Consider the following 18502-nt stretch of genomic DNA (forward strand, 5'->3'; position numbering starts at 1 on the left):
CTTTTTATCAGCATGCCGCATTTTGGATAGTGCTGAAGTGTGTGTATCACACATACCTTGAGAGATAGAGGGTTTGATTGAACTAGCCTGTTTCGTTCTGTGTTTGCATCAATTACAGAATGAAAATGTGAATCGTCATCAGCTAGCATCTACAGATACTCAGATAAGAGTCAAAAATAGTTATGAAAGCCTTGTGTGGTTCTGTATGGAATCCAGAGCCATTCACATATGCTGTAATTAATGTTTTCAGAGCAATTAATATGTGATTTGCCTCCAGTATTTGCTGAAAACAAATAAAATATCAGAATCTGAAAAAGCACAGCAGGATATTGCTGCTGAACGTTTGCCAAAAGAAAATATGGCTGTGGTGATGCAAACCCTATTGTTAATAAGTTAGAATTACCTTTAAAAATCGGCATACAACTCCCACCCCCCCCCCACCACTATGAAGTATTCTTTAAGACTTTTCTTACAAGATTTTGTGCCAAGTGCAGCAAACTTCATGTTCAGCATAGATGACATCAGTTACATTTGGAGTGTCTCTCATTTACTTGATCAAACTTGGCATTGACAATGAGTTATATTTATCTTCCATACCACAAAACCATAAAGGATGAGAAATAGCACTTCAGAACTTCGCTTTGTAGTATGTGATTATTCTGTTTAAGATGTCACAGAATCCAAATTAAGTTGCTGAGTGAAGATATTTTTGTAAGGTAATTTTTCTTGAGATGTTAAAGCAAATCATGGATCACATGCTAAAGCATCCAGTGAGTATTGCATGGGTTTCTTACCATCTGAGCAGCAAAACCGCACATCAGTAATTGCAATAGAAGTTAAAACTAACAAATCAGGTCTCAAATAATTTAGTAGTCTTTCTTGTCTTGTATCTTGAGATACAGCTGTGCTCATGCTCATCTACATACAGAATTTGTCCTTTATTGTTAAGAGGAATGGCATGTTGAAGCGCCCTGGAATAGTGATGATATGCAGGAAAAAGCCCCAGTCTGTCATTCTTTTGTGATAAGAAAAAACTAGGATTGAATAAGCCCAGTTTAATTCCATATGCCAGCAAACAGGTCAAGTCTGCCTAAATATTGTTTAGAAACCTAAGTTTATGTTACAGTGTTGCTGCAGTTTTGTAGCCTATATAAGACTGCACTGGACTGTAATTGCCGTGCCTGTAACAGAAGTCCTGCCTTCTATTTTCAAAAGTAGATAGCTGCATAATATTGTACCTAATGAAGCAAACAGGAGGCCTCTTTAACATCCAGATGTTTTGTTACCAGGGAAAAATACAAATAAGAACCCAGGTTTGTGACAACATGAACATATAGTTGGCCTGCTTAATCTGTATTTTAAGATTCGTGTTATAATTCATATGATTAAAGAAGTTGTAATGCACATTTAAAACAGCTTGGGCAGAACTAACTTTTCTAAGTGCTCAATACCTACATGAGAAATTTTGCTGTGGTTAGTTCTCCAGTTCTAATTAGCTGGGTTTATGTGCTTCGAATGAAACTAAGCAGAAGAATGTCCGTTTGGTTTATGCTTCAGGTAACCTAGAGAAGCGAGAGCATGCTTTGCCTTGTTCTACTTACCATCAGTTTTTAATGTGCATCGTAGCTTGATATTTTGTCTGGTCATCAATATGCTTACAAGTCTGATGTTAATGGCTTTATGAGTGCTAAATATACCCAATGTTTGTGAAGATAATGTGAGTCTCTCAATTTTGAGAATACTTAACATTAGAAGAGCTTTAAAGGCTGCAGTCACCTTATTAAGGAAGGAGTTCAGGAATGGCCTTTGGTCATTCTCAGCATGCTTCCTTGCATTTAAGAGTGAAAAGAGAGATGATAATGTTGTGCCTGGACTTGTCCATGTAGAGTTTAGGGTACCCTGGGGTTTTTGCATCCAACTGTAAAACAAGCTATAACATGCTTATCCCTGATTTTCTTGTTTTTCTTTCAACCATTTCAGGGCCCTGCAGGAGTCATTAAATCAAAACTTCATGCTGATTGTCACCCATAGAGAAGTCCAGCGGGAGTACAACCTCAACTTCTCAGGAAGCAGTACCATTCAGGAGGTGAGTGCTGTTTCACAGCTGAAGAATAAATGTAGCTCATTATAGTTAATGCCAGCTCTGTTAAAAGAGAGTCTACATAGTCTTGATGGATATTCCTTCATTTTATTAGACTCTTTTTTTTTTTTTAGTTTAACCAATAGGATCATCAAGATTGCTGTAATTTGATTAAAGAACTTGACCTAAAAAAAATTAGTTTTCTATTAATTTATACAGAAAAGATGTTTCTTTTTGTTTGGTAGTAGCAAAATATGCAATCAATGTTACTGAATTACTTTAAAATAATGAGGAAAACAATTATCCAAATCACATTTTATCTTTAAGCCCCTTGAAACTTCCCTCTGTCTTCCCTTCATTTAACCAGCTCTATCTCCATTTTGTATGCACCTCTACTGTTACTGGTTGCTATTGTAATGCTGTAATTCTTACTAACCAAATGGTTTTGTGGATAATGGACGTCACTGCCGTTCTGTAGAATGGCCAGCAAGGGGTGATATTGTAGAGAACTTCATCAGAATTAAGTCCTGTAGGAACAAATATCTCCAATATGACTCTGGGCTCTGAATTTAGAACAAGCAGTCTGGTATATCTCTCAAACTCCTTTCTAAAGCCAAAGGTTGTTACCTCATGCTCCATGCGTGGTATGTCTAATGCCAGATGTTTTGGATGTTATTTTCTATATAGCCTACTAACTTCTGGAAACATGGCAAACAGTCAATGTGAATCTTCAGAATTCACACTACAAAATACACTACAAAATATTAAGAAAATATTAAGATTAAATGTTTGCTTTTCAAATTAAATGTATGTTTGCTGTTGGTCTGATCTTTTAGGGTTGAACAGATTTATTGAAGTTTTTCATGCTACATGCTGATGTTGTAGACAGAATTATTTCAAGTTCCTTAATATTAGCTAGAGGAACAGTATCTCATACAACAGTGAAAAACCATCATTGTTTTCATTGTGAATCTTACTGTTCTTAAGGCCTAAATTCTGATCTCTGCCCTGCATTAAAGTCTGTTTTCTACTTACCTTTTTAAACCTATTATAGTAAGTTCTGTTTTATTTTGCTTTGTTTTTAAATACAAACAAACCTTCTTGCATCAGTTTGTTTTTTGAGGGGCTGAGCGCTGACTCTTTACAATTAATAACAATTTGAATATTTATGGCAATAAATTATCAGAATATTTGTTTTTAATTTTAAAGTGGTGAGATTCTAAAAGAAAACACACGTATTGTTTGTTTGATTTTTATGTATGCTATATCAATTACTACTTTGCTCATGAGTCTTTCCTAGCTTAGAGGAACCAGAAAGCTGTGACAATGCATGGGAATCTAGGCTGCTTCTACACGCACTGAAGTTTTCTTTCTTGTTGGTAATGGTAGACTATAGTCAATGTGTTACCATATAAAGTCGATGTAATTTAAAAGTCAGTTGTGATTTTCTCCATTAAGCAACCAAAATGATAAACCCCATAACCAGCATGAGCACCAAACCATTCTTTGCCTTTATGTCTTCTATCTAAATATTACATCTAATACTTTAAAATTATGAAGACCGTGTCAGAGGCTAAAATGAAAAGAGAATTCCGGACCTTCTTGTGCAGCTGATGCTGAGCAGGTGAATATGCCTGTCTGTGCAAAGTCTTGTGGAAATCACTGGGGATTTGGCTGAGGTAAAAGGGTTGGCGAACATTTGTCTAATTATAGAAAACAAGCACTGTTTTGGATGTTAAGTCCCTAATGGCTTTTTAATTTATTATTTTTTTTTTTCTTTTAGCATAGAGTGAGCATTGTAACAAATGATTGAGGAATCCGATTAGTCTGTGTGATTTGAAGGAATCTTTCCTTCTCTTCTCTCCCTTGTCTGTCTCCTCTCCAGGGATTGTTAGATGGTTTGATTTTTTTTCCCCTTCCCTCTCTTGTTCACACTTTAACAAATTAATAGTTTACTTTCCTTCTGGTATGTTTTTGTCGCCGTGGAAAAGCTCTCTGGGAGTTGCATTTGCCAACCACAAGAGGGCAGGAAGGACTATTCAATTATTACCTAAAAATGCAGTTCAGTGTTTTCAAATTAGCTTCTGGTATATTAACAAAAAGGAGTATAATGGCCAAGTTATTGTTTGATTTACAGATAATTGGCATATTGCAGGGAGGAGACTTAATTTCACCCTTTTAAATTAAACAGGGAGATTTAAAAAGACATAAAATATTCATTAATGTTCAGTGATTATAAAGCAGTGGCATATATTTATTCTACCTTTATTACTGTTTCGATGGGAAAATACTGCAAATATTTCAGAAATCGACTTGGCCATACTGACAAGTTGAAATGTTTAAGCAGTGTTAATGCAATCTACTCACACGTTATATCCTATGCAGAAAGATTCAAAATGACTGCATCAATTATTAAAAGAAATACTTAAAATTCTATAAGTGTTCGACTGCTTGCCACAGTTGGGTGCAACTGTCTCTCCAGGGCTGGTTGTTTAATTTATTGTTATTATTAACACTGTGAATTTTAAGGAATAAAAGGAAAATTCAAGGAATGGCTGAAAAAAGCCCCCCAAAAAGACACAACCAAGAACCCCAACCCCACCATCCTTTCAAAACTGACATTTTGCAGTAGATTAAATGCAATATCCACAGCACTCAGTTGTGCTTTGCTAAACTACTGTTGCTTCAGTTCTGTGTTGTCTTTTTTTAGTGTTTAAAATGCATGTTTAATAGTAAATGATATTTGGATGAATTGTTATTCCAAAGAAATCTTAGTGTTTAATGGGAAAGGAATCTGACAGAAAACGCTTTGAGAGAAGCCTGAAGCCGTAGTGCTCATGTCTGCTTCCACAATTTCTTGCGTATTAATTCAGTAGTTGGATATTTGATGGCAATTGAAAATGCAGCTTTTTTTGCCCCCCCCTTTGCTTTTTACATGCTTTATCTATATCTTCAACTGTTCATGTATATATTTAATTTCTCAGCTTAAAAGATATGTTACATTCAGTAATACTTTTGGAGGATTATGAGCCTATGGGGAATCTTTAGAAATGAAATAAAAAAATTAAACCTAACTAAATTTCTGGACATAGGATTTTTTTTTTGTGAGTGGGGCAGGGGAGTCGTTATCTGCCAAAGTTAAAGATAACGTGGGTCTAAATTGCAAATTAATCTGTGTCACAGGTTTCTGACATCTGTTTGTTCCTGTAAATTTACAGAGTTAAATCTGGGCAGATACTGTTCTGGGAAATACCACGGTTACTTTGATCCCTGATCTGCATTTTAAAGTGGAAATCAGTAGGTTTGGTGCTAGTTTGCAGACTGTAAATAAGTACATTTTCAGTGTATCATATAGTTAAAGAAGGACAGTTCTAACAAATTGAACTCTTAATACTTACAAGACTAAAATGAGTTTTCTCTCTGAATGCTTGCTCTTTATTCTGCTAACATAATTTGTAGAGGCTAGAAATAATTGCAGTGAGAGAATTTTTAACATTTGATTTGAGGAGCCACATGCTAAATTATTACCAGGCATTTCCACCTTCAACATAATTTGTTTTCTGTCCTTTCTAACTTGTTCTCATTTAGAAACAAATGTTTCAGCTACTTTAATTTTCACAAGTTGTAGTTATCATATTTGATGGAAATGAAGAACAGCCCTTTTTTTGGGGGGAGATATTTAAATGTTTCATGAAAGCACGTTTGTGTTCTTATCCTGGAGCAGACAAACTGATTTGTAAAAAACTTTGATTTTTGAGTTCTTGTCACAATAGTGTACTCCACACTTTTTGTTTTAGTTAGTGACATAAGAAAAAAAAACAACCCAGGCTGGATAACTCTTTTAAAAACAAGGAGTTTGCATTTGTCTGTTTTACTCTTGGTACAGACTTTGAAGCCTTTTTGTGATTGCTGTGTGCAGGATTACAGAAGTGTATCCCATGTATACGAGCTGTGGCTGCTAAAGAGTGGACGGGTTAAATATGCAGAAACCTCAGGCCTCTTGCAGATCGGTAATTTTGTGTTGTAACTGCTGGAGATTCCAGTAGAAAATATTAGGTAAAGCATGTACCGGGCATTATAATTCCTGGTAAAACATAAAATCTGTGCAAACAATGAAAGGAGATGGGTCCCTAAATAGCGGCTGCCTCTGCATAGCTGCATCTGCTCTTTATTCCGTTCCTTTAGCCAATAACCTAATCAGAGGGTAGCTGCTTAGCATCCCTGTCACCTGTGCTAGGTAATATATTTGTTCTTTGTTCCCTATAGACTTACTGGCTAAGGTGGAATATGAAAAGCAGTGTATCCAATAGCACTCCGGGCAGGAGGAGGAACTATTTGTGCATACAACTGCCTGGGCTGAGATAAACTATAAGTTCTGTGTTGACAGACACTGGTGACAGTCTGAAGTCCTTTGTGCTGAATTTCTAGAAACTTTTTTGATAAATTGATGAATGTGAAACAAGCTGCGAACCCACCGTTTATAAACATGCAGACAGAAACCTTATTTAAAAAGCCTAAATAAGCATAATAGGTAAATACAAGTATGCAGATCAATTACCTTTAGCATGCAGGAAAATAATTCAGCTGAAGGTCTTGTACCTTTTTCAGATCTGATTTTTGGTATCTGTACAAAATCTCTTCAAGGCAGTTGTTGAGTGAGATCATCTGCAGTGAAGGTCTGTCATTGGCATGGGGACACAAAATGTACATCTAAATAATGTTCTTTTTTAATGTTGTAGTCAAGTAGCTTGAATAAAATGTTTGTGAGAAATGAGAATAGATGTATCCAAATGTGGTACATGCATGAACGGTTTCACAGGTGTGTTATTTCTTGAGGTTTTTTTAAATTTGATTTAAAATTGTTGAAAACTATTTTTAGGCTAATAAAACCCAGTAACTAACACTTTTCAGTATTTTAACAGGAGCTGCACAAACATTCTACACTACTGTTCAATTATTTTCTTAATACCAGAAAAGCTATTAAACCGTGTTGCTGCTATACTGATTGTACTTCAGACATCCATTTTTGCTTTGTGAAATTTGAACATTTTGTTTGCTTTTTAAAGAAATCTGTAGTGTAAAAATTGTATTAAATTTATAGGGAGTCATAACAGCAGTATACATAATTTAAATGTCTATCACTGTGATAGACTCAGTGTTCTACAGTGGTAAATGAGTAGCAGGTAGCAAAGTAGGTTTTGACTTTTTAAACAAGAGAAAAATCTATTTTTATGAAGCTAAATTGACTTTTTGATTCATTTATTTTTATGCCTTTCTTCTAAAGAAAACCAGCACGTTGCTAATCTAAAATGTATTTGCTGAAAGCAATCCTTGATAAACTTTTTGTAAATGGTCATGTGTTAGGAATTATATGAAAAGGAAGTTCCTTGGGAAATAAAGAGAAAATACCTTTTATGTACCTGTTCAAAAGTGATAGCTTTATTAGGCGCTTGAAATATCTTAATATCTGACTGTAGAGATCTGTTTCGAGGAGATCCTACTCATAACGGTATATAACTATTATTCTTTTTCTTTTTATGCAACAGAAGCAGCACTAGGAGATAAAGGAAGGGCACTCTTCTACTTCTCTATTAATTATGAAGCTTAATATATTCCTCACAGAATATGTTTCATAACCTGTAATTTGGTTTTGGTGGGTTTGGACGTGCATATCATTAAAGGAACGATCTTCAGTTATCAAAAACTAGTAAACATGGACATTTTTATATGCAAGAAAAGGCAGAGAGTAAATAATTGCACTGGTGACCAATACTGTAATAATCCTGTTTTACAATATGCACTTGACAGGTTGTAATAGTGCTAATTGAAGAGACTAATTCACACTTGCTTCATTCTATTCAAAGGCAAAATCAGCAGCTTGTTTTGCTTTTGACCAGATGGTCCTGATGAACACCTACTGTGCACTTTAAGTGCTTTACTAGAATTACAAAGGCTGGGGGCTGCATCCGACTCAAAATGATTTGAGAAGAGAAAAAAACCTCGCTGCTCAATGGATTTGGTGCAACTAAATTAATTCTAGTGGACCCATTACACATTGAGCCCCCTTTTCAAAGTGCTGAGCCTCCTCGTTTGTTCTGTAGCAATGAGAAAGTGAAAGGCAGATTACTGCAAACAGAAATAAAAAAAAAGTGCTGTGAAAAGGAGAAAAGAGGCCTTGAAGCCTTTTCATATCATTTGGGTTTTTCAAGTGCGTTATTTTTGGGGAGGGTGGATGTATGAAAAGCCAATTGGAGTTTTTTTTGTTTTAAAGTGCGCTATTTAAGTACTATGAATATAAAAGCAAGAGCAACAGTTGACTGAGTTTACTGTGGTAAAGCTTTGTGTCCAAGGATGAATCAAATTCATTATAGTCAATGCTTTGTATTTTCATATGAATGTAGGGTTAGTTTCACAAGACTGTGTCTGTTTAGGATAATTATAATTTAATATTTTCCTTTCATAAAGTTATCACTGTAGATATCTAAAATTTGCTGAAAGCAAGGTTTTCTCTTGAATAAATTTAGAAGCACCTAGTGAGTTTAAAACTCCAAAGGAAGCTGTTTGATTTCCAAGGGAAGGCAAGGCATGTTCCAATAGCGTCGAAGCACTGATTATTATAACTAATTAGAAGTCACACATCTGTTAGCTTTCGATTTGTCAGCGCTTGTAGTTTGCTGTGTATGTTTCTATCTCCCTTCCTTGCTCTCATTCTGTCTCTATTACACTCCATCCATAAGTGTAGATGGATTTGAGAGAAACTCTTAAAGGATAAGGAGTAATTTGGTTAAATTTGAAAGTAATGAGGAGTCATTGTTATAATTTTGGTTATAGGTTCGGCTCCGTAAATGCTCAGTCATGTGAGTTGTCCTTATTTTAGAAGTAATCATGTTGAATTGAATGGCTTTGCTCATGTAATTTAAGGATGCTAAGGATTTTGGGGATCAAGACCTAATTTAAAACCCTGAATTTTTAAAAACTGCAATTAAAACCATTGCTTGCTATTCTGATTTTGAATATTTGCTATGTTTTACTTTCAGGCTGGAGAATTTTTATGCAAGGCTTCTACCATAATGCTAGCTATTAAAAAGGTGTTAGCATGAAATGACAAGAAAACCTAAGCAGCTTTATGAACATATTAAACAGCTATGTCCTTAGTTCCTGTGCTATTTAAAGTGGAAAGCAGTATTCTGTAGCTAAATAGCACAGCACTGCTATTTGTATAATGGTAAATGAAAAATTAAAGTTAGCATTTTTTGCAATTAAAAAAAAAATTAATTTACAGCTTGTAAATTAAAGTGTACGAGAGGACGGTTTAACCTTTCTATCCTGTGTTAACTATAATATGATCGCTTCTATTATTGCATGATATACACTTATATTAAAAAACCCAACAATCGTTGAATTGCTGATTTGTTTTCAAACAATGAAATTTGTATTTGTGCAAATTATAGTAGGCACAGTGTTCTCTCATGTTTTCTCATCAAACAACCCAATTATACTTATAAATAGTGAGGTGCTAATGAACTGTTGTTCTGGAAAAGTTGTTTGCTTTTTTTTTTTACTTGAGTAAGAAAGGAAACACTTCACAATTTTAGAGTGCTTGCTTGGTGAGAAAATGCTTGAAAATATTGTACTTATGTAAATCATGTTGGTGCTATCACTTTTAAATACACAACAGAAGCTAATCTAAAAACCCCATCAGTTCATATGGAGCACAACTAGATTCTTGACATTGTAAATTGCTCACTTAATTGGGAACTGATGATTTTTACTTTTATTTATTAAGTTATAGACTTTTTTCCACTACAAATTTATATTTCAGTTTAAAGTTTCTTAGTGCCTTCATTTAACAGAAAAAGAATTTTTTTGATAGTTGAGGTAATGAGGATGTTTAACATAGCTGTGGAGATATGACACTGAAATGGTCAACAGTATCTTAGCAGCAGTGTAATGATAGTGCTGCGCTACATGGCTTTGTAATTGCTATGCAAAGAAAACACTCAGTTGCTGTTTCAAACGTGAATTAATAATGTTTGTCTCTGTCTCGTACTTAACATCTCAGTGAAACAGTGAGCTGTCTCTTTAATAAGCCTGTTTCTTACGATTTTTCGGTTATGTTCCTATATCTGTGTCAAAACATGAACTTGAAAAGTTATTCTTTTGTTTTTGTACGAAGAATCAGGGGCATAAATTGAAGAGCCTTGCACTCATTTGAAGGATAAAATGGCCTCATAATCACCCTCGAGAAATCCCTGTTACTGTTTATAAAAAGGGTTATAGAAGCTCTCAGCAAACATTTGCAATAAGTGGCAAAATTTATGCCCTGCTTTGTGATAGTTGCGTGACCAGACAGTGGGGTATAGGATTGTTTTAAGGTTTTTACAGCTGCAGGCAAAAAGCATCTGTTCCTAGAAAAGCCTTCATTGTTTAATTTTGACACTGACTTTTCCATGCTGCTTGTACCAGTCTCTGGATTAGGTGCCACTAATATAGAATTTAAGTTGCTCCCAAATGCAGCTGTCACTATACATGGCCTTGTAGCTTAGGCAAAGTAGATGTAATCAAAACAAGCGGTTTTGTACAAGGTCATTTCAGAAGACTTGAAAAAGGAATTTCGACAATATTGTATCTTGTGAGTAGCTGGGCTTTTTGCTTTTGTGTTGCTTTACTCATTCTTCTGGTGACCACTAATGTATATGACTGCCTCAGAGACAATGAAAGAAGGATTTTGAAACAGCACTGCTTTTTTTTATAGGCACTTAATATTATATTTATTTTGATTGAGCAGTTACTGTGGTATTTAATTACATACACTCCATGTATGTGTGTTTGTATCTCTGTATCTCTACAGTGAAATGGCATGATTTACAAAACTCTGGGAAATGTGACTTTTTTTGACAAGCTTCCATTTCTTCCCTTCAAAGTTTCCAGTGGATTAAAAATGAAAGAGCACTTCATTTTATGTATCCCAGAGTTGTGTTAATTTCTACCCAGCTGGTCTAAAATGATTGATACAAAGCCAAATTTGTGACTGCCTGCATTACAAAGTCTGTAATTTGCTAATGAATTATGATAATAATCTTTCATCATACATGAAAGATTTAGACAAACAATTTACTAACTATATAGTTTGATCACAATTTTTGGGTTTGTACCAAGCCTTGAGTATACTTTATTTTTCCCTGCCTAGACTAGCAGACTAAAGTGAACTTATTCTTACCTTGTTTTGAAAGCAGTAATGTTGGTAGGTATGTGGGGATGATGGCGGACAGCAGAAATATAAGCTTCTAGTGTAAACCTCCATATTTAATGTATGTACAAATCAAACCACACAGTTTCCAACTAGAGAAACATCACAGTAGGCATGGCACAGGAAGTTGTTTGAGGCTGCATCTATTGTTGTGGGGATGTAGAACCGAATGAAAACAGGGTAGAGATGTTTTTCATGTTAAGCTGTCTTTGGGTATGGGAAAAGCAAACTATTTAACGTGTAGGTGGACAAGGGCATAGGAACAAGTAGGCTTAAAAAGAAAAGAAAACCAGATGTTCCAGAAGAGGGGCAACTGCCACACTGTCCTGTCAACCTGAATGAAGTTTGTGGTTACCTGCATAGGGTATCAGCAAACAGTTGATCTTGAACACTCTGAGGACCTCCTGAGGACAGTGTTCACAGCAGGATACAAGCACAGCGTAAGCAGGTGTGTTCCCATACAAAATCTGCTCTTTTTTTGTCTTCTCAGGGAGCAGATCATCCATCTTCAGTCCAAAGATTACTTCCCAGTTCTGCAGAACTCTCTTTGTGTTGAATATTGTACTTTTCCAATAGTGAGCAACACAGGAGAAATGAGAGGAGCTTTCTGTTCAGTGACCTCTGAATTTTCTTCTGTTTTGCAGATAGCCTCCATCATCTTTTCTGCTCCTTTTGAGCTCAGTTTAGTGGATTTAAGTAGATATGGTTTTGATGTCCACCCTAGAAAAACAATCAATGAATCAAAAAAAAAACCCCACAAGACCTAACTTACGTATTCAGTGCTGCCATTATTGTTGCTCGGATGAAACTGTTGACTTCAGTGGTCTCTAGCTTTAGGTACTTCTCTTCAGACAATGAGTTACCTGAAAAATCTGGTTTCTCACCCTGAAACTACACATGTGACTGCCAGAAACAAAATCACATTATGATTCTTGGGTCTACTGTTAAGTGGAGCATGGTTTCAGTGTTAAAAAAGGTAGAAAAAAGTAGAGAGATGGGAGTAAAAGCAAGGAAGTAGGACAACCGGTAGTATTGAGAAAATGCCAGGACTGGTAGTGTGGCCTTGTGAAAGATAAGGAAATGAGCATTGGGATAGGTGCTGACTGAAAAGGCTTAAGCCTCATGACTCTTCTTCCTCCCTGGGAAGGTGCTTCTGTCTAGTAGCTGTTAGCTGGTATATCTAATATCTGGTAACTCTCTTGGAAATTATGATGTTACTGTCATTTGAAAGGGTATCTCAAGACCTTCACAACATTGGAAACAGATAAGCAATAAAAGAGAAAAGGAGGAGTACAAAAGCCAAAGACGTTTTATTTTTTTCTACAGTTAGTCTGTAAGGAAGAGAGAGACTCTTGCTACAAATCGGTACATACGAAATGGCAGGAAGTCTGACTGCCTGATCTCAGTGGAATAGCTGTACATAATTTGCTTCAACCCTGGGAAAGAGAAATGGAGAAATGAATAATGACTCTTAAGAACTGACATGATTTCAGTCATTTCGTTCCACAGCATCAGGGCAAAATGCAGCACCCCAGGTATCTCTTCAGTTTTTTCCAGGAGAAACAGAAAGACAAAGGTGTTATATGGTTCTCAAATACATTTTGCTCATTTTTGAAGACAGGCTACTATTTACTGAACTTGGCAACTCCGCAGCAGGTACTGTTACTTAAGAAACATTATGAGCTATGTTTGTGTCCCATTATTAATTTCTCTGTAACCATAAGATGAATTTCAGATCAACATCTCCTCTCTGTGTCTTGCATAACTCCTGTTTGCACTTACCCACGAAAAGTTCCTCATTTAGGACAAGACAGGACTTATTCCTGAATAATTCAGAAGTGGGGAGTCTAAAAAATGCTTAGATTGATCAGGGGAATGTTTTGTATTTTGACAGTTTCACCTATCAGAGTCTTTCACCCACTCTGCTTAAAAGGTCTTGGCTCTATTTTATTCTATGTATTGACATTGGGCTGGCAGGGAAAAGACTAGACTGCTGCTTAGAACTATGACAGTAGGGCAGCCTAGGCCAGCACTGAGACAGACAAAATAGAGAAGCTCTGATGTTCACAACAGAACAGTGGAAGAGGATATGTTTTTGTCATATGAAACAGTAAAGTTAAACTTCTCTCCCTGGTACAAAAGGTAAACTGTCAAATCAGACAGGTCCATGTTAATATTTCAAGGTTGGGTCTTACGAGGCCAGTAAAGAATATGGAAGGTCTTTTGAGCATTTTGTGAGGTCTGGGCAGGGTGAGAGCTTCCTTTCTGATGAACTAAGAGACTGAGATAAATCTTGAATTGCCATGGAGATATTTTCCTCCTTAAAGCTTCCCAGCAGAACACGAGGTTGTAGTTCACAGCTATGTCTACATTAGCATGCGGGACTGTGCAGGAGAAGGTCTGAGTAGAAAACCACTTGGTGAGGATCTAACATCTGTGCTATTTATGTTTCTGGTGTTTTACTGGCAACAGCTCCTAGTCTGGTTCTGTGGATTGAATGTTTCTCAGTAGTTGAAATATAAAAGTTGTGCATCTTCTGTTTTAGTTTGATCCTAATGGTATTTGGTTTGCATGTTCTGAGACTGCTGAATTATGCAGGCTGAAGTACAGTAAGTTGGACACATGGGTGACTAAAGATCAGGAGTGTGGTTTTGAGGTGAAACTCTAATGCAACTCCATCATACAAGGACTGGATCTGCATCAGTCCTTTGGTGCAAAACAGTATCTTCAAATGTTACACCATTGGGAAACCTCATTGTAGCAGAAACACTGTCATTTCTTAGTAATTCTGTAAAGAGAAGTTGTCAAATTCTTCTTGAATGGAAACAAGTAAATGAAAGATTAAGTGAAATGTGCGCCTCCTGTGTGTTTTGAGCTCTGCAGAGTAGCCATGCAAAGAATCAACATGAGTAGCAAGACAAGCCTTTTGAATACCCCAAATTCATTCAGTTTTTTTCTTAAGGTCAGTTTGAAGTGAGGAACAATAAAACTCAGTGGTTAAATGTTTTTTTTTCTGAAACATAAATGCAAACTGTTTGAAGTAAAAGATAATTTTGGCATGCAGCATCTGTTTTCTCAAGACACTGGTATCGGAAGAGAACTGCTGCAAATCCAATTTCAGTTCTCATTTTGTGTCTTTCGCCTTGTGTTGGTTTATAGATCAGAGTGAAGATCATTCAGTTTTGACTTACAAAATCTGATGGTCACCCATGTATGTTTCCTCCTGTAGGTCATTTTGCTTATTTAGTGAACCCTGTCTTTCTTTTTTTCTCTTCTTTTTAAGAATTTGTCTTTCTCTTCCTTTTATTTTGTTAGTCCACGTACACATTTTCACTGCTTTCTGATTCTTGCGCTTCATCTTCTGATTACTGACTCTTAGAGTTTATAATGAAAATTTCTGTATGAATTTCTTTATTGCTGCTTGTTTAAAAAAAATCAATATGGCTTATCAGGTTTAACTTCTAAATACAGTTTTCTCCTTATAATGCCAAAACCCATACTGTAAATCAGAAACTTTTCAATTATTATGTTCTTTATACTTACTTTCTGCAATGTGGAGTGCAAAGTATTACGCCTGAAAGCTGTTCCTGTGTGGAGGGAGTTACCGAGTACAATGCTTGCACATCAGCTTTTCAAACAGAGTCTGAATTTTCACTGATTATTATATGAGTATCAGATGGAAATTGTTGACTTCCATAGTTCAATAAAATTACACTTAGAATTTAGAAAAGATGTATTTTTCCATTTTTGGGGCCTTTTTGTTGGTATATATTCTATACACTGAATTTGCATAACTATGAGTATTCTTGTGGTTCAGAGGAGGAGCTGTTAAACAGTTGTTTTATTAACATCTCAGAGAAAAACCAGACAGAATAGCTGAACATGTAAATGAGCAGCTTGTGATGCTATAACTTGTCAAATAACCATTGATGTGGTATAGCTGAGCAAACTGTTTCAGTGTGTGCATATACAGTAGGTATTTCTCTCCAAATTAATATTTGCATTTGAAATATGTGTGTAGTGCAAATACATGAGAAGTATATAACAATTAATAATATTTTGTGTTTGATGTTTACATGTTATGTGCTCTGCATTTTAATTCTTAACATTATCGGCTGCTTTAATCATCTTGAATTAGTGTTCCCAATGTATTGATTCAAAGGGATTTATTACTTAATTATTAATGTTTGATAGGCATTTATAGCCTTGAAACAGGTTGGGTTTGGTCAGTAGTTAGGTGGCATTTTTTGAGGTTGTCATTTTGTTCTTCGAAATCTCGAGCCGTTTTAAAACTCCTGTGCCCCCTTTCTGAATGTTTGAGTTGTGATGAGAGAAACTTCCAGAATAGGACAGCACTTTAGTAGTGTTTTACATCTTAGAACTGTGCATCTTAGAACTTTTACATCTTAGAGCTCTGTGCCAGAGCAGTATGTAGTATTAAAGATGTGCCTCTAATCTGCTTTAGTTAAACCAATGTGAACTGTTGTGTGAATGTTCTTATTTTAAGGGCAGCTTGTTCTACTTTAACATAAACTGAAGAGGAATTAGATGAAGTGAAAGCCAAGTAAGGCTTGTCCTTGGTTGAGGTAACCTGCATTATTTAATATATTGCAAATAAATACCAGGAAACAAAAAACTTTGGTCTCTCTCAAGAGTCCCATCTTCACTATGCAAGCAAGTAGAAGCTACAGGCTATACTAAACCCAGATGTACCAGTTATAAAGTAGTAAAGTAATCCAAATACTGTAATGCCAAATGTGGAACATGAAACAAATGTCATAAGCCTGCTCTTCTGTTAGTGCTCCTGTTGTCTTAGTGTAATGAGCTTAAAGTTTTCCGTCTGAAGTGCCACATATTCAAGTGTATAAATAAGGACTTTGATTTGAGGACCTTTTACAGTCTCTCTCCATTATGATGTAACAAAAGATTATTACCTTTATAATAATATGGAGTAGAGGAAAAAGTGGAACGTTCTTCAAGGTATTTAGGGTCCACTCCTGAATTTATTTCCACGATGATTTTCTTGTTCAGCCAAAAGGATTCCTTTGACTTTGGTTGGTTGGTTGGTTTCATAGACAAAAATATGCTGCTCAGACTTTTCTTTAAAGCTTTCTTTTTCAATTCCTTGCATTTTGTTCTTCCATTTGTGAGTTATGGCTAACTTTAATGCAGGTGGAATAAGGAGAAAAACTCAGTTTTGTGCTCTCTTCTTTCATTGCTTGGCAATTCAAAGGGTAATGTTACATTTGAAATTGTTATCCATCATAGATAAACACTTGTTTACTTCTAATTTCTGTAAACTGCTACCCATGATCCACCACTGTTAAAATGATGACTTGTTGGACGTTTTTTTTAGTTCATTTTCCAGTTTAAGGATATGTGTCACTGTTGTAGAATAAATCTGAAAATACTCTACTGTATCATGAGGTTCATGGTGTTCTGGAGGAGTTGTGTTGCAGCAGTTGTGTGATGCAACAATGAGAATGGAGTCAGAGAGATGGAGCAGTGTTTATGCAAAACAAAATTAGCTCTCTTTCCAAAATGCACCTAAAGATAGCTTCTTTTTCTAGTTATTTTGTAAAATAATGAAGACCTTGTAGCACCGGAAATATAGGGTAAATCCTGCCTTTCTGTCTGCTTGCACTAATAGGATATAGCTCCCACAAGGTTGGTGTTCATTTGGAGTCCTGTCCTGCTGCCCTCCTTGTAGACATGTCCCCAGAGCTTGAGGGTGGGAGGGGGAGGAGAAGAGGATGAGCTGTTCTCAGCAGCCGTTTGCCCTTAGACTTCTGTTTTGGATCCTAGCAGGGAGTCAATGTCATTTTATAGCTGTATTTAACTCCCTGTCATCCTGCTCCCCTCTTCCTCCCCATGTGCTGCTTTGAAGGCAGCCCCTGGGGTCAGCAGCAGCCTGGCTTCTGCAGGAGCTGAGCCGCATGGAAAGGGAGCCGGAGATGTGCAGAAGCAGGAGCTAGGCAGACCTGTCAATGGCTTTCCCTCCCCCCCGAGTGTTAATTGTGGTCGCAAAAGTTAAGTGTTTCTGTAAAATTAACATCTTGGTATTATGTATTTATTTTCCACCATGTAGCTTCAATGTCAAGTTTACCCAGCAGACAAGTCAATACAAGAATATTATATTCTAACCACTGCTACAGCAAGTCTCAGCCTGGGATGTCAGAAAATCACAGTGTTCATTCTGGTTAGCAGCTAATAGGAAACAATAAAGATTTAGGGTTCAGAATTTAATTGGCACTGATGTTGACGCAGGAAGAACAACTGCACAGTTTATTCTTGTGAAGCTTTACTGATGCTTTTTTAAAAGGAAAGCTCTGATGAAAGTAAAAAGAGGCGTTTAATTTGCAAGTATTTCTACACAGTTTTCATTCTGAAATGTGCTTTTCTATCTTTCTCTATCCTTGCACAGTAAACAGGCTTTAAGATCTTCTGATTCAGAGACAGACACTGAAAAACAGAAGCATAAGGTTGTAATTTCTACTGTTCAGTGTCTTTACTTGCATGATGCTGGAGCTTTCTTAGAGGTTACATTTACACCTTTCCCAAGGCTAATATCTGATGTGCATTTGTAAGTTTGTTTTAAGATAATGTGACATTAGCGTATCCTCAAAATCTCCGTCACGGATTCTAATCTTTTAGTGACCTATTTCCAAGGATCAGATCTGGAATATTGCTCTTGATGTGAGGTCGTGATATGAACAGAAGTCTGCCCATTTCTAACATTACCTGTATACCAAAGTCTAGAAAAAGGATCTTCTTTTTTGTCACTTACACAAATGATCTTCTGAATTGCAGTGAGTAACTGAGGATATTTCTTCAAGTATAGGCTGATTCTGTGTTTTCAGATTCTGCAACAAGGTTGAAAATATGTAAGAGAATGAACTACAGATGATTTTGAATGACTTCCTGCTTTGTTGCAAACCGTGATAGAGTCCTCAGGGTATCATCAGTGGCAAAGCCTCCATAGGTGGACCTGTATTCTGTAGCTGGTATCTTAGTCTCTGCTTTCAAAACAGTTTTGAAGATTTTGGAAAGGAGTTACTCATTTCCCTTGCAGTCTAATCTGTCCATTTTCTCCATAGCTTTGGTGACAGATTGCACACATTTCTTCTGGTCTAAAATTACACTTTCAAATGCCTGCCTCCATGACACCATTA

General features: G+C 36.2%; 1 protein-coding gene across 1 annotated transcript in view; it reads left to right on the forward strand.

Annotated features, from left to right (window-relative positions):
* FAF1 (Fas associated factor 1) overlaps positions 1–18502 on the forward strand; it is a 174933-nt gene that overhangs the window by 52697 nt on the left and 103734 nt on the right. The window contains exon 8 of the mRNA XM_065673372.1: positions 1981–2086. Within this exon, the coding sequence (XP_065529444.1) occupies positions 1981–2086 (106 nt within the window). The remainder of the gene's footprint in view (positions 1–1980; positions 2087–18502) is intronic.

Source organism: Lathamus discolor, chromosome 3 (genome assembly GCF_037157495.1).
Source record: "Lathamus discolor isolate bLatDis1 chromosome 3, bLatDis1.hap1, whole genome shotgun sequence".
NCBI lineage: Eukaryota > Metazoa > Chordata > Aves > Psittaciformes > Psittacidae > Lathamus > Lathamus discolor.